The 14,212-nt window shown below is 40.0% G+C and overlaps 1 protein-coding gene across 2 annotated transcripts in view; it reads right to left on the minus strand.

The window, feature by feature from the left end:
- Positions 1–2,070: 2,070 nt before the first annotated feature.
- The window catches only part of LOC134572811 (P2R1A-PPP2R2A-interacting phosphatase regulator 1-like), a 35,308-nt gene continuing 23,166 nt past the window's right edge, over positions 2,071–14,212 (minus strand). The window contains exons 4-10 of one of the 2 annotated variants that reach the window (XM_063432038.1): positions 10,179–10,225; positions 10,017–10,071; positions 8,838–8,930; positions 6,453–6,541; positions 3,889–3,953; positions 3,659–3,755; positions 2,071–2,642 (exon numbers count right to left, since the gene is read on the minus strand). In XM_063432038.1, the coding sequence (XP_063288108.1) occupies positions 2,498–2,642; positions 3,659–3,755; positions 3,889–3,953; positions 6,453–6,541; positions 8,838–8,930; positions 10,017–10,071; positions 10,179–10,225 (591 nt within the window). In that variant the 3' untranslated portion in view covers positions 2,071–2,497. The remainder of the gene's footprint in view (positions 2,643–3,658; positions 3,756–3,888; positions 3,954–6,452; positions 6,542–8,837; positions 8,931–10,016; positions 10,072–10,178; positions 10,226–14,212) is intronic. The other variant, XM_063432039.1, reaches the window with a different exon arrangement.

Genomic DNA, 14,212 nt, shown 5'->3' on the forward strand with positions numbered 1-14,212 from the left:
TTTTTGGATATGTTGGTCCCCCAGATTGGGGCAATGACTTTTGTGGGTTTCCATGTGTTTGGGGGTACTTTCGGGGGTTGTTAAAATGTAAGTTTTCTGTGCTTGGAGATAAGAGTTTAGTACAGTTCTTGACTCCATTATCTCCCATGCACATAGGAGGGATTATCTTGTTTGATGTGGGAGTGTCCTGGACCTGAGAGCCAATGTAATCATGTGTATGTTTTTACTGTAGTCACTTAGGTTCAAGGGGGTGGGGGAGGGGGGTGCCCCAAGTGCCCCTAGCATGGGGACCTTAATTGGCAGCCAGTTGTGGCTGCCAATAATGAGTTCCTGCTTACCCTCAACATAGAGTCTCATCTGGGATTATAATCACTTGCTCTTTTAGGAGCATATTGCTACACCCTCTTGGAGGAGAGGTCTACCCACTGGAAGCTGGACCCTGTTCTTGGGTCCAGGGTGGGTGAAGGACAGCGAGACCCCAGCCAAGCTGTAACGCTTGAAGTAGGGACTACAGTGCTGATGGTGTCTGGTGGAGTACATGGAGTACTCAGTGAGCACTCTGAAGCATCGATTGGCAGAGGCACCTAGTTGGGGTGCCAGGCAGTCCGCCACAGGTATAATTAGGTTCATTTATAAAAGTGTACATTTATATTGAAATTTGCAAGCTTAAGTGCTTTAGTGGTCTGGATGATCCCTTTAAATTTGACAGGATTATTTACTAAAGTGAATTGTCAGGAATTCAAAGTGAATTTCAAATGTAAGGACAAAGTAGCTGAATTTGAAAAATTCTCCAAGCCAGCTATGTTTACAGATTGAATTTTAGACCCAAATAGCCCTTTTCACGATTCTCACTTTAGTGAATTCTTTAGTGTGATTCTGTTACACAATACCTAATCCTACTGGAAGCAGGAGGTATGGAAAAACTAAAATATTCGTGTAAATATTATTTTCAATAGGCCAAGGGGCAGTCATGAATTTGGATGACTGCCACTTAGACATTGGGAAAAAACAAAGCAAACCACTAGAAGGGTGAAAATGTGCAGTCTTTCATTGGCACTGCATAGGCCATATTAAATGACACTACAGTCACCCAGACCACTCATTATATATAGTGTTAGGGATAGAGATTTGTATTCATAACACTATAGAATTCCTTTAAAGTTTTTAACATATCTTACTCAGATGGCGTTTGGTCTTACCCATTAACCTGTATTCCTGAGGACATGCCAACATTGATAACAGAGACCATTTATCAGGTCCAGCTGCAAACTTTTTAATGGTGGAAATATTTTGATTCTCCTCTGATTTGTCTCTAGCAACAAACTACAAATGTGTTGAGAATTTGAAGAGAGTTTTTAGTATAACATTCATGGCACAATTTTGAAACAAAATGCATTTTTTTGCCTCCAGACCACTCATGATAGTGTGATTAGTCCTCTGATGGGTCATTAGCTGTAGTTCTAAATGATCAGTGATTCCATATGAAAAACTAATTTGGCAAATTAAGAATCTATTCTGTTGGATTACACTGCAGTTTGGCATTTCAATTAAATCTGCCTCTCCCTCCTGTCACTGATGCAGTCTTATTTATCAGATTCCCAGTTTCTCTAATACAATCGCTTAAAAAGGCACTAGAGGCACCCAGACCACCTTATCCCATTGAAGTAGTGTGTGTGTGTGTGTGTGTTACATATTACAAGGTTAAGAGGCAGGGATAAGACTGGCTCTACCAGTCAGCCATTAGGACGACACTTTTGTATTCCTACCATTAGAGTTCCTTTAAAAGCATAAATATGTACCTGCAGTGCTCCTGAACATGCATTCAGCTCTGTTCATATACAGGCAAGACTGGCTAACAAAACACATTTGCCAACTACACCCTTTTCAAACGTATTTGAACACTAAACTTGCATGCCCACTTTGCCAGCTACGTGTCTACATCCGGTTTTGATGTATTTTTAAAGTGAGGTATGTAAATTGTGTTAAAATATCCCTTGCTCCCCCCTGCTTCCCTCCAAATTAAGAATCCGATGTGCCATGTGGGTAATTTTATTAAAAACAGAATTCAAGCAATTTTCAAAAATTGTTATCCAGGTCACAACTTCAAGAGACTCAAATGATACAAATACTAAAATACAGGCTTCTGAACAGGAGAATCCAACAGTAGTAATATATTACAGTATGACAGCTTTTCAGGAACTGCCCCTATAAATAAATAGATCTTTGTTTTAGTGCAGGGGCAAAGGTTGCCAGCAGCTTAAACATGGCATGGTTTGCGATGTCACCACATAACACTTTGGAAAAGATTAAATTATCAGCTCGGTTAATGCATCTCACTGAAGAAATGACCAAAGAACATTTCAGCAAATTGTGACATGCAGAGATTCAGGATTTTCCTAGAGAGGTTATGTGTAATAGCTCAACAGAAATATTTATTGGTTTACAAGTCCATGTTTTTGTATGTCGAAGGGAGAAAAATAACTGCGGAGTAGCTCGCTCACTTAGGCAAATGATGGTCAACTGGCATGAAGAGCGAGCAGGAGTCGGATGACGGTGGAGATTCGTTGACGAGGGTTTTAGCAGGAGACTCGCATGAAGAACTGAGGCTGCTGCTACTGCAATCCAGAGTTTCGGAAGACAGGCTGCAGAAACAAGGAATAAAAAGATAATGCATTATTGTTTAATATCTTATTATATGGTCAGATCTGGATCGCAAACCTATTTTGTGCATTATAAAATATATATAAGAAATGTATCGTTTGATCGCGTACAATAATTATTCAGTACAACTATTTCTGTTATTCTAGTTTACAAATATTCATTTGTAAAGTAATATATATTTAAGATGGTCTATGTTACTATGCCAATAGTAAAGCTGTAATCTATAAAGAGGTAAAAATAACAAACCCAACTCCAAACACCAAAAACCAAACAAAAATAAAACAATTTGAACACTTCATGCACCATAAACATTTCTGCCTGTTGTAGTGGTTATGGTGCCCTGGAACCCCTTCAGAGTAATCTTTCAAACTATTTCAGAATGGTTTGACAATCTACCTGGGTCCTACCATCCATGACTGAAGTCCTACTTTCTGGATTCTTTGTGTATGTTGTAGGAGTATCTGGCTTCCTCCACTGAGCTAACCAGAGGCTCTCCTTGGCTGACAATGTCAGCCATGTGCTCAGCCAATGAACAGGTTCCTGTATTGGACCTCCATTGCTCAATTAAGACATTTGACTTCTCCTGGAGAAACCAGGTAAGTTGTCAAACATTTCTGAAAGCTACAAAGTTCTGCCTGTACTAATAATATTCAGTGAATAGCAATCTCCTCAGTATACGGACTAGTAAGTCCTCTTTTTTTGTTGTACGTGGAAATTCTCTCTATAAATCCAACAATACAACGTTTAGACCAAAATAGCCTCTTTTAGAAATTTGCTCAAATTCACATTTTATCAATTTATGACAACTTCCAGTTTAGAAGTGGACTTCTTCCAAATTTTAACATAATAAAAATACCATAAAAACATCCACTATGTGATGCTGATTTGACCAAAACCTATAAAAAGTTGAATTGGCATTGTGATATAAAAATATCAAATAATTTTTATATGCAACATTAGACAGGTGTGCATGACATTGACAGAAGAGGACACTTACCAAGCACCCAACTCTGATAAGTGAGCAACATCTGGTGAAAGGATGTTTGTAGTTCCTTGGAAAAGTCTCTTTGGCTGACTTTCAATCTCCATGTCACCTTTAAAAGAAAATGTTCTGATCAGTACACACAGGGAAACAGAAGTCTTTTGTTTCTCAGTAGGATCTGCAGAGTGAAAGATAAGGAACTTGTTGGTGAAGGAAACTTTTCAAAGGAAAATAGCTAGTCCTACCTTTTCGTTTAAGAGGTCCAAGTGAACTAGGTCGAATGCAGTTAATGGGACTCTGACTCCTCCTGCTAAAATAGAAAGACACTGTAAATCAGAGCTAGCAGTGCTAAGTGGTCAGTCAATGACAAAAGTGACGAAGGACGTGAAAGTTGATTAATGCTCCAGCCCTTGTCAACATTTGTTCACCTGCAGGTTATACATAAGGAAAAGTAGTCTGTATTTGGAAAAAAAAATAAAAAAAAAAATAAAACACAGAGCTGACCAGGGGGATATTCAACACAATATGATGAAATACATTTAAACAATAAATAAGTAAAATTGACAGAGTTGCTTTAATACTTTAATATTAACTATACATTCAAATGTGAATTCTGCATTCTACCAAATTTCCTTAGAGCTATACATGAAGTACACAATATCTACTATGAAGGATAAATGAAGCACACCATATCTACTATACAATATTGCATTTCCTATTGATACAAGGACTAATATCCCATTTACTTCCAAACAAATTTTGTTTGCAATATTTTTAGCATACAATTTGAAAGAATCTATACATCTACACCACCACCGCCAAGCCGATCGGACATGTGGTAAGCAGGCTCCGGCACTTTCAGCCTCAAACAGGGAGATCCATCTGGGCACTCAGCTTGAACACATCTACTTGTGCCCCTATCACCTGGGGGAGACCTGCTGGACCGAACAATACCACTCTTTGACTACTCCATGACGGAGAGCCTGCAACGGAGATCTGCGGCCTACCACAGACTGAGCTCAGGGGAGACGGCCGATCGCCTAGCTCCACAATCTACCTTGTGTCAGCCACGCTACAACCCTCGCCCCCCCCCACCCTTTGGACCAGTGGAGGTAATCCCTGTCCCCGATGGCCTGCTAACTGGAAGCTGTCAAGGCATGGAGGAAATTATCAGCCTCTTCAGCAAAACTTGCCAACTCCAAGATGGGGAACGTGCCCAAGCCTGAACCAAGCAACCCAATGCGGCAACAGACAGACAGCCCCGGCGGCCCTCACTGGAGGTTATGTTTGCCAAGTTCTCGGCCAAACTGAGGGTACGCATGGCAACTCCTATATACTTACCCGCGGTCCTGGAAAGCAGAACTGGGAAAAAAAAGCGGGGAGGGCCCCCTTCGGGCACCAGCTTCGAGCACACTCCTGTCTCCCCCAGAGAACGCCCTCCTGGATTGAGGGCCACCAAGGGTCTACCCCGGATGCACCGTCCACGTAAGCGGAGGCCCACCGGCGTCGCACCATCAGGACCTCACACAATCCTACTTGTGGGAAGGACTTGGACTTACAGAGCCCCTGAGTCCGGGGCTCAGTGGTGTTGGCCCCTACAATGATCCAGGGCTGGAGGGAAGCCATCCCCAGACACTACATGGCTACTCTCCTACAGACTATGCTTACCATGGAGAAGGACTCTCCCACAAAGCCTCTATGTAGAGTGGGATGAAAGTACCTAAAGGACACCCTAGCTGCCTGGTACCAGAGAGTTAGATTACTCCATGCCTACACTACCTACTCTAATGCAGTATTCAGTGGTACTTATAAGTTGTTTAGCATACTCTCTAATCGTAATCTTACCTATCACATAGTCATTTAACCCCTTAAGGACACATGACATGTGGGACATGTCATGATTCCCTTTTATTCCAGAAGTTTGGTCCTTAAGGGGTTAATCAGTCGCTCCAGCCTGTATTTCATCTGTTTATTCTTCTGTCTCTCCTCTGATTAACCCTCCTGTTTATAAAATTACTAAATTGTGCATGTCATATTGAATACCCCAATTGTACTACGTGATACTTAGCCTGAGGAATGCCGTTGGGGTACCTCAGGCCTGTGTGTACTTAACTTATGCACTGCAAAAATAATAATAATTTTAAAAAAAAATTATGATTAAACACCAATTTAAGTAAAGCATAAGAATAAAAAATATAAATTTACACTGATTTCTTTTTCATTTATTTGGTCATTTTCTTGTAAGAATATGGACAATAATAAAAGCTTTAGACTGTATACTGTATCTTGCAATATTTTACACAGGGTCTGAAAAATTAGGAATAAAGGGACACTGTTGGCACCCATACCTCTTCTGCTCATTGAGGTGGTCTGGGTGCTGTGTCCCTTTTGCACTTAGTGCTGCAATGTTACACATTGCAGTTCAAGAGAACTGCAATGTTTACACTGCAGCTCTAACTCTGCCCCCAGTGGCTCTCTACCAGACAGCCACTAGAGGGCTTCCGGATTCGAAACGGACTTTAGGTCCGTTAACTCACGCTGGACGTCCATAGGAAATAATTGAATAATGCTTTCCCTATGGGGAGGTCTAATGCGCGTGCGGACACTCCAGTAATGGCAAGAATGTTTGCATGTTTCACGAATGTAAATGAAGATGTTGAAAAGTGGGAGGAAAAAAAAAAAGTTAAATATAAAATGCATTATCAATTACTAAATACATTTTGATTAGTTGCATGAGTGAGTGTTATTGAAGATTTATTCTAAATAAATATTTCTTAATATTACGTGAAGGCACTGAATTAATACTTACTTTGCAAAACGTCTTGTTGGACTTGGAGTGGGGCTAGGAGGCAATCCATTACTGCTGACGAAAATTTGTAATGATGGCGAAAAACATTGCTACGGAGAAACCAAATATCTAAGTTATTCTCAGATCATCATTGTATACTCATGTGAGAAGTTGGATTTTTGCTTTTGTATTAAAAGGAGCACTATGACCACTTCAATGATTTACAGTGGTCATGGTGTTTGGAGTCTGGATGTGCAGCGTTTCTTACGAAAATGCTGCACATCCAGAGTGTTATTTAGTGTTGCTGCAGCAGCATCATTGGCAGCCCAAAACTCTCTGTTCATGTCAATTCTGGACATAAAAATTGTGTGGTGAACACGCATAGCTAGCTGTGGCAACGGACGACCCAGCCCCCCTTTGCTCCAAGTTCTCTCTTCGCCCAGCCTCAGGGACGTCCCTTTTCCTGCAGAGATTGGGAGTGACGGCACTTAACTCAGCACTCATGCTACATGGAGAACTTGGCATGGGGTCACAGTTTTCTGTTTTAACGGGAAAGCAAGCGTTAATGGTGTTTTAACCCCTTAAGGACCAAACTTCTGGAATAAAAGGGAATCATGACATGTCACGCATGTCATGTGTCCTTAAGGGGTTAATGAAACACTGTTTTTTTGTTGTTGTTGGAGTAACCCTTTAATCTTAAATGCAACAAATTTAAAAGTACAGTGTTGCTAAAATAATAATAAAATATTCTATGATCTAATTTTTAATCTAATATACTATCTATCTGCAATCTCATTGATGGGGATGCATCCAATAATTTTTTTGGAAGAGTTCTCCTCTATAAGCATATAATCATACCCTAAGAGTAATGAAACTAGTGGAACACTGCTTGTTCACCAAAGCTATTGCTGGGCAAGAATACTTGTTAGTAGCAATTAATTAATGATGTACAACAAAATGTTTGTGTGATATCAGGGAAATCAATTTTAATTCAATAATCAAACGTATTGATGTTCTTCTATTAGAGGTACAAATAGAGGGAGATAGCAGTGTGCTGACACTATCATAACAAAATATAGAGATATGTCCTTTTATTGTAATGGAATGCAACTTGTACATAAATGCATTCTTCTACAAGTTCTAAGGTAAAACTATTAGCAAAAAGGAAAAAACTATTTTCTAACTTTAACTGAAATTTTAAAAAGTTATTTTGTGGAAATATAAAGCAAAAACAAAAAACATAAATATTTCTAAGAAGCAGTTAAGGAGGTTTTGCGGACTAATCTTTAACATTTGTGTCTTTCCTGGGATGGGACTTGCAGGTCCTACAATGTCTTGAGTAACCCGTAAAAAACAGTCCCTGCTCAGGTTACAGAAAGCTTTAAGAACATAGTTTGGCTAATTACGAGGAGGATGGTTATGTGGTTATGGTGCCATGAGTTCCAGGTTAAAACCCCCTAATTAGTTTGAAATCTTAAAGGGACACTATAATTACCAGAACAACTACAGCTCAATGTAGTTGTTCTGGTGAGTACAATCATTGCCTTCAGGCATTTTAATGCAAACACGGTCTTTTCAGAGAAAAGGTAGTGTTTACATTTCCCCTAGGGACACCTCCAAGTTTGCACTCCTCAGATGGCCACTGAAGCTGCTTCCTGTCTCAGTGCTGCACAGTAGGAAGCTCTGCTGTTCAAAGTCCCCACGCTCGGCATGGGGACGCTGAATTTTCTTTAAAGAGATGCATTGATTCAATGCATCTCTATGAGGAGCTGCTGACTGGCCTAAACAGCGTTTGGCCCCGCCCCCTTGCCGATTTTAGCCAATCCAATGCTTTCTCTATGGGAAAGCATTGGATTGGCTAAAAATCAGCAATTCTGATGTCACCAAGGGGACGGGCCAGTGTGTGCAGACCCATGGAGAGCTGAAAATAAGGTTTGTTTTAACCCATTCTGAGGGGATAAGGGGCAGGGTGCAGGCCAGCTAAATGGTGGTTTTCACTATTGGGTCAGGAATACAGGGGCCTTAAGGCGCAGCTTCCACCTCCACTACTCTAACACCAAAGAGCAAGTTCCTAAGCAGGAATTCACATTAGCTGATCTGAGCTACCTTATTGGCTTCAGTTTGGCTAGTTTCAAATGTGGGTGCAGAGGGCCATGTACATCTACATCTGGGCCACGTGATGCATACCATATCACCTGTGGCTATGTGATGGGTTACATGTCTTGCCATTCAGGATTAAACAAGCAAATGCCTTAAAACGCACTACAAAGGGATTTCTAAATTTCATTCTTCTGTTTAGTAAAGCTATCAGCATAAAAAAGCCGCCGTAGAATCTTATAACGGCAGCAAAAAAAAGATCCCCCAGATTATATTGCTGTATTAGTGCTGAACTGTTGATATGATTACCTTTCCAATTCCTCTAGTGGGAGAAGGCGCTGGGGACACTGGGACAAAATCTATTCGTTTAGGAGAAAATGATTTTTCCAGATCATTGTCACTCTGTGAAAACATGACACGGAATCATTACTGGAAAATATAAGAGCACAGAACAATTGGAAGACATTTTCAGGTAATGACAAAAAATAAATAAAACAAAACATTACAAAAGGTGTCTGATAAGATGGAAAACATATTCTGGCAAAATGTTTTGCGATGAACAAAGTAACCAATCCTAAACCGGTCCAATTTTTTTTTTCACTTTGCAAACAATGTTATCCTATTGACACCTCAATGTTCCCTATATTTAACAGATATATATTTGCGACATGTGAAAAATAAAATGTCAATGATTGTTATAAGTGAGCTCTGTCCTTCCCCTGAAGTAACCATAATAAAAAATAAACATTATTTATTTTTGTCTTAATTTGTAATATAAGTTCTATGTGTGCCTGAATTAAAATGGATAGTAATGTAATTTGCTAAATCTTTAATACAAACTTAAAATAATACAGAGCATTCCATTAAAAAAAAAACCAAAAAAAAGTGTTATTTTCTAAGCTTTATTTAATTGTATAATTTCCAGGATAGTAACAATTCCACGTTGACATTAAAAACCTGCACATGTTCTCCTTTTTTTTTTTTTTAGAAGTACCATGACCATTATAGATGGTACATGCTAAGCATTTGGGCAGTTTGACAAAAATCAGGGGACTCCTAGTACCTGGGACAAGTGATCACAATTTTACGGTCTTATTGTTCCACATGCACTGTGTAATCTACCCTCATGCAAGGAAATATCTGTCATTCTTTATGTTGGGGCGCAATACATTTTAATTCCATCTGAATTAAATTCCTTTATACAAGTTAGATGTGTGTGTGGGGGGGTGGTATTGTTCAACCTTGCGATTTAGTAATTATTGCAGTAAATTCCCATAATATCCATGGATGGCAGAAATGTTTGGGATGTAATCCAGCAACAACTTTGATTTAAGATTAGTCGCACCTGTGCAGATTATATCGTACATTGTTTAAATGTATCCTAATGCCCTAAACTGCATAGGTATGTGTTTGAAATCCCCCATGTAGCTTAATATAGAAAAAAGCAACACCGTAACAGAAATAAATAAACCTGTGTGAAACAGTTACCAGACTCAGGCTTTCCTCCCAGGACTGGCTCATTTGCATTGCCACTTGTACCTCCCTGTAACAAAATTCACAGCAATAAACAAAATAAAAAAAATTAAAATTAAAAAATGTTCAAGAATGTGTGTGTGAATATCTACATTTTAATTCTCATTTGAGACTGACCTTTCATGTGCAGTCTCCCTGTTAATCATAAGGTCCACTCCTTCCTCCTAAAAACACAGAAAAATAAAATGAGTGCAAAAAAAACAAAAAACATACTGGGGAAAAAGTTATTCTTCATAGTTAGAGTAGTCACAACAGTCAATAACCAGAATTACGCAGTTTACATTTTATTGTGTCTTGTGTACCGTGACCAGGGGAGAGCTAAGAAAGGCACCTCAGGTGTTTTGCTTGACAATTAGGAAGCCTTGGAAGTCTATACACTTAGGGCACATTATTGAGTGTGCTACCCGTTCATATATGTGTCAGGCATTTAGGGTTCCCTTATAATTGAGGGGTGTTTATTATATTTTTTATTTGTTATTAGGGCTGCTCTTATTATCTAGGCATACCGCTTACAACCCTTATCCAGAACACGGTATGTTCATGTGACCTGTCTGATACCTCATACACTAGAGGTCTCAGCTGTTCTTATTCACTTATTACGTGCAAAATTATTGCTCTTTTGCACATGGGTATCTAAGAGAGGACACTGAAAACTTCTGAACAGGACCTCTCTCTAGGGCTATTATGTATCAGGGTATTAACCCATGATTGCTAATTAACAATCTGTCACCTTATTTATGGCTTTAGGGATCCTTTGATTGAGGTTTCTGTTCCCATGGCATTATTTGCCAATTTTTGCTAATATTATACCTGCTATTAGTGTTTGTCCTCCCTTTTTCTCCTTTTTTGTTATTTGCAACAGTGTGGAGTGGACTTCAACTCCCATCAGGCGAAACCCGGAGAGCTACTTAAGGTTTACTGGGATACTGCTGCAGCCCATTTTCCTCGTTATTACTAACGTTTGTGTTGATTTGGCTGCACCCAGTGTCTCCCGGGTATTTGCTGAAGTCTCTCTGTAACTTATCAGGAGTTTGTCACTTAGGGCACATTATTGAGGGTGCTACCCGTTCATATATGTGTCAGGCATTTAGGGTTCCCTTATAATTGAGGGGTGTTTATTATATGTTTTATTTGCGATTAGGGCTGCTCTTGTTATCTAGTCATACCGCTTACAACCCTTATCCTGAACACGGTATGTTCATGTGACCTGTCTGATACCTCATACACTAGAGGTCTCAGCTGTACTTATTCACTTATTACGTGCAAAATTACTGCTCTGTTGCACATAGGTATCTAAGAGAGGACACTGTAAACTTCTGAACAGGACCTCTCTCTAGGGCTATTATGTATTGGGGTATTAACCCATGATTGCTAATTAACAATCTGTCACCTTATTTATGGCTTTAGGGATCCTTTGATTGAGGTTTTTGTTCCCATGGCACTATTTGCCAATTTTTGCTAATATTATATCTGCTATTAGTGTTTGTCCTCCCTTTTTCTCCTTTTTGTTATTTGCAGCAGTGTTTTATTTCCAACAGGGTGGGGGTCTACAATATTGGGTTCCTATCCCTCACATGTTGGAACATCTGGCATATTATCCGTATAGACCCATATACTTAGCACCTATTTGGTGTGTGGGATACTGTATTCTATCGGAATTGTACAGATTTTATTTGTCCTTCACTTATTGGTGGTTTTTCACCTTATTTTTTACTATTTACTATTAAAAGTTATATTTTATATTGCAGGGCACTCATCCTATGTATGTTTTTTCTGTAACTACCTTGGTAGTTTTTTGAGGGTTATCCCCTACTGTCAGAGTGCCCGTCCAAGTCTTCCCTGTCCTCCCCCCTTTGTCTATACACTAAATGATGAACAGAGGTCGAATGGAATTTGGCTAATAAAATCTATATCTTTCGACCAAGAGTTTGCCAAGTGAAACACATTAAAGGACCACTATAGGCACCCAGACCACTTCAGCTTAATGCTTTTATAAACATAGCAGTTTCAGAGAAACTGGTATGTTTATACTGAGGGATAATCCAGCCTCCAGAGCCTCTAGTGGCTGTCTCATTGACAGCCGCTAGAGGCGCTAGCGTGCTTCTCACTGTGAAAATCACAGTGAGAAGACGCCAGCGTCCATAGGAAAGCATTGTAAATGCTTTCCTATAAGACCGGCTGAATGCGCGCGCGGCTCCTGTCGCGCACGCATTCAGCCAATGACGTCGCGAGGAAAGAGGAGAGGAGAGGAGAGGAGGAGGAAAGCTCCCCGTCCGGCGCTGAAGAAAGGTAAGATTTTAACCCCTTACTCTCTCCAAGGCCGGGCGGGAAGGGGTCCATGAGGGTGGGGGCACCCTCAGGGCACTATAGTGCCAGGAAAACGAGTATGTTTTCCTAGCACTATAGTGTTCCTTTAATCTGTTCACAAAAGGAAAATTTTGTTATTATTACAGATGCAATTGCCATTCGTGAATAGTTGAATTAGGAAGCTTATTTAAAGATTTGACTACTCTTAAAGGGAAACTATAGTGTCAGGAAAACAAAGTTAGAAAATATAAATGCGCCTTCTGTCACTTACCAGCACTGATTCAGGCTCCGCCTCCTCCCCCCGTCAACGTCAGCCAGCAGGGGAGACCTAATGTGCATGCTCGCCGATGGCCATGCTCGCATTCTTACTTCCCCCATAGGAAAGCATAACGCTTTCCTATAGGGTTTTACATGACGTTGGATGTCCTTATCCATAGCGTGAAGATGTCCAGCGCCAGTTAGGCGACCTAAAGTCGCCTGACATCCCTAAAGTCCCTCTAGTGGCTGTCTACCACATGGAGTTAACCTTTCAACTAAGTTATTGCAGCTTATTAAAAATTGCAATAATAACCCCTGTAGGGTTAAGGGACCTGGGACACTGCACCCTGACCACTTTAACCCCTTAAGGACCAAACTTCTGGAATAAAAGGGAATTATGACGTGTCACACACGTCATGTGTCCTTAAGGGGTTAATGAGCTGAAGTGGTCTGGGTGCCTATAGTGTCCCTTTAACAAACCAAACAGCCAAATGGCAACTAAATCTCTAATTTGTTTAATTAAATTGCATTGATAGAGAACCAACTAATTATAGTTGTGTTGCCAAGGTCACCTTTCTTCCAAATTATCTCCAGCCCAGAGATCCTGTAACAATATTTTGCTGTGGCTATTTGCAAATAAACCTCACTGCCATAATTAGGTCTATTTCAAAATATCTGGGAGCCTTTCAGTTCAGTCAGCAATACAGTAAAACAAAAGAGGAGTTACATCAGTTGAATTACAGGGAACAGAAATGAATAAACATGGCTGAACAACAAACGCATTCCTTTGCTACATAAAATGCAATGGGTAACGAAGAGTTGTGTTAATTCTTTAATCAGATTCCATTTCCCCTCCACTTCCTACACTGGAGATTCAATATCTAGGTTCTTCCAAAGCTCGTGCATGGCCCTGCTGGAATTCATCTTTAAACAGATTTGATTGACAGGATAACCTCAGTTTAATTGAAATGTAATTTACAGCAAAATCAAGCTATGTCAGCAGACAGACTGGGTTATTCACAAAAGTGAGAATTGTATCTAAAATATAAAATTACAAATTTAAGGTCAAAAGCCAAACTTGAAATAAAATCTCCGAGTCAGCTTCTTAGTCCTTAAATTAAAAGCCAACAATTCTTAGTTTAGTGAATAACCCAGTAGAGGATACGTGTATTAAAGAATTAAATTGTATGGTGTGTCAACAGAACGGGTTACTGGCTATTTACAAGCAGCTTGTACTCAATTGCCTGTCCCTGACAGGGCATGGCATCACCTGCTGCAAGTCAAGCTGTTATTTTCAGCAACATCTGAGCTGAAGGCAATCAGAAGATCTGATCTCACATTCCTAAACAGCCCTGTCACTACGCCCAGTGTGTTCTGCTCATTGGCACCTCCGCTGAAGGCGTTTACAGGATTCAATGAAACTGTACCAATTACTAGCATATGACGGGAGAACACATATCTATCTTATTGGCACAAGCTATGAGTGGTGCTGTTGCCCTGGCAAGTTACTTAATTTTAAATGATTGATCTTAAAGGGACACTATAGTCACCTGAACAACTTCAGCTTAATGAGGTTGTTCAGGTGA

Source organism: Pelobates fuscus, chromosome 9 (genome assembly GCF_036172605.1).
Source record: "Pelobates fuscus isolate aPelFus1 chromosome 9, aPelFus1.pri, whole genome shotgun sequence".
Lineage (NCBI taxonomy): Eukaryota > Metazoa > Chordata > Amphibia > Anura > Pelobatidae > Pelobates > Pelobates fuscus.